We start from the raw sequence: 2692 nt of genomic DNA, 5'->3' as shown, positions 1-2692 counted from the left end.
TGCCACCTTTCTTAGACACACATTGAACTGGGCTAACCCAGTTGCTGTTAGAGATTGGGAAAATAATTCCCGCATCTAACCACTTTATCACCTCCTTCTTCACCACTTCCTTCATATTTGGGTTCAGCCTCCTCTGATGTTCCCTAGAAGGTTTGTGCCCCTCTTCCAGCAGAATCTTATGCATGCAGTAAGCAGGGCTGATTCCCTTGATGTCTGCCATGGTCCACCCAATGGCAGTTTTGCACTCCTTCAATACCTGTAGAAGCTGTTGGACCTGCACATCTAACAAACCAGATGAGATAATAATAATAGGTAGAGTGGAGTCAGGTCCCAGAAATTCATACCTGAGGTGGCCTGGCAATGGCTTTAGTTCCAGCTTCGGTGGTTCTTCAATGGATGGCTTAGCTGGAGGAGTCTCCCTCTTTTCTAAGTGTAGGGGATCAAACTCTAGATTTCTTTTCCAAGACCCTCTACCTTCCAGTGCCAACACCCATCCCGCCAAGTTCTCACTATTCACTTCCTCCAAATTCGTCAAACATGCAGCTAGGGGATCCTCAACCGTCAACACTTCATCATCAGACTGTACGATTACATCCACGGCATCAATAAGAGAGCAATTGGCGAACTCACTTGGTCGCCTCATAGATTTCTGCACATTGAATACAATCTCTTCATCATTGAGCCTCATCTTAAGTTCCCCGGTCTCACAATCAATAAGAGCTCTCCCTGTGGCCAAGAATGGTCTTCCTAAGATGATAGGAATTTCTTCATCCACTTTGCAATCCAATATCACAAAATCTGCAGGGAACACGAATTTCCCCACCTGAATAAGTACATCATCAAGGATCCCAAATGGATGCTTCACAGTCCTGTCAGCCAGCTGCAACAACATAGAAGTGGGTCTAGCTCTCCCAATGCCCAACCTTTTGTAAATGACCAGGGGCATAAGATTAATGCTGGCCCCTAAATCACAAAGTGCTTTTGCAAAAGCAAAGTTTCCAATAGTGCATGGAATAGTAAAACTCACTGGATCAGAGAGCTTTTCAGCAATAGGTCTAGTTACCACTGCACTGCACGTCTGAGTAAGTGTCACTGTGGCCAAGTCTTGGAAGTCAAATTTCCAGGACATTAAATCTTTCATCATTTTTGAGTATCCAGGCATCTCCTTTAAAGCTTCACTCAATGGAATATTAACCTGAATTTGCTTGAGCATCTCAAAGAACTTTTTGTACTGCTCCTCCTTTTGATGCTTGGCCAACCTCTATGGAAATGGAGCAGGAGGTCGTTTCTTCCCAATCTCTTGGGACTTTTCTTTCTCAGCAACTATCTCTACTACCGGCTCTTCAACTGCTTTAGCAACTTTCTCGGTCTCCTGCTGAGTATTCTTTTCTTCCTAAGCAGGCTGGATTGTCACATCTGTCAGCCTTGTGGAATCATCTAGCTTAATGGTTACCTGAATGAGTGTCTCAGCCTATATATTGTCACGAGCTCTCTCCTGCTCTACATCAAGGTCCCTGCCATTACGGAGACTCACCGCCATCAGCTGCTTCGGGCCCTGATCTTTAGGATTAATTTGGGTATCTGCAGGTAATGTCCCCTGAGGACGATTGTTCAGAGACATTGAAATTTGGCCCAATTGCACTTCAATATTTTTGATTGTTGCATCATGTGCATCTACTCTTTCATTTATTTTTGCATTGGACCCAAACACCTGCTGCATCATTGCTTCAAGTCTTGTGAACCCATCTTCTTGCCTTCCACCATGTTGTTGCTGAGGTGGGAGATATCCTTGTTGTTGACTGTTGTACCCCTGTGACCTTGGATAAGGTGCCATATTGTTGGGGGGTCTCATACCTCCCATGTTTCCAGTGTTGTATTGTGGCTGAGGTGGTCTGTATGGCTGCTGAGTTTGCTGACCCCAGTTCTGATTGCCCTGTCTCTGGCCTCCATAGTTTGACACATAGTTCATGTCCTCAGGGTGCTGATGATGATGATCATGTTCAGCATTCCACGGATTACCAATTGGCTGACTAATGCAAGATGTGCACAAGCCCCCATTGGTGGTATCTACAATGTGCACTTGCTGTTTCTGCCCCGATTCCTTCACCTTTTTGGTGAGTATGCTCATCTGTGTCAAAAGGGTCGCCACATTTTCAGCCATGGAATTTAATGGGTCAAAAGGCACTGAGTGTACCACTAGAGTGATAAGTGCATTCCTCGTCGTCCACCCCGAATTGTGAGCCATTTTGTCAAGCAGACTCTGACCTTCTCTCCAAGTTTTGCTCAAAAAGGCCCCACCAGCTGAGACATCTACAATGTTCTTCATGCTATATGACAGTCCCATGTAAAACCGTTGTCCCAACATCTGATCTGGAATACCATGGTGTGGACATATAACCAACATTCCTTTAAACCGGCTCCATGTCTCATGCAGTGTCTCCATTGGTTTCTGTTTAAAGCTCACGATCTCATCAATTTGTTGAGCTGTTTTGTTGGGCGGGTGGAACTTGATGTGAAATTGCTTGACTAAATCATCCCAAGTTTCTATAGAGTTTATGGGGAGTGAGTTTAGCCAGACCTAAGCAGCTCCTGTCACCGAGAATGGAAATAATAACAGTCTGATTGCTTCCGGAGTTATGTTGGGTTGCCTTTGAGTTTTGCAAATCGATAGGAAGTTCTTCAAGTGCTGCTG

At 44.9% G+C, this 2692-nt stretch overlaps 1 protein-coding gene across 1 annotated transcript; it reads right to left on the bottom strand.

The window, feature by feature from the left end:
• Positions 1-1261: 1261 nt before the first annotated feature.
• LOC138871016 (uncharacterized) lies at positions 1262-2443 on the bottom strand. Its single transcript, XM_070148865.1, has 3 exons — positions 1712-2443; positions 1535-1597; positions 1262-1393 (listed from the first exon to the last, which is right to left on the bottom strand). The coding sequence occupies exons 1-3, from the start codon at positions 2441-2443 to the stop codon at positions 1262-1264; spliced, it is 927 nt and encodes a 308-aa protein (XP_070004966.1).
• Positions 2444-2692: the final 249 nt, after the last annotated feature.

This window comes from Nicotiana sylvestris, chromosome 6 (assembly GCF_000393655.2).
Source record: "Nicotiana sylvestris chromosome 6, ASM39365v2, whole genome shotgun sequence".
Lineage (NCBI taxonomy): Eukaryota > Viridiplantae > Streptophyta > Magnoliopsida > Solanales > Solanaceae > Nicotiana > Nicotiana sylvestris.
The sequence above is the reverse complement of the archived record's forward strand: the minus strand, read 5'-3'. Positions and strand labels throughout refer to the sequence as shown.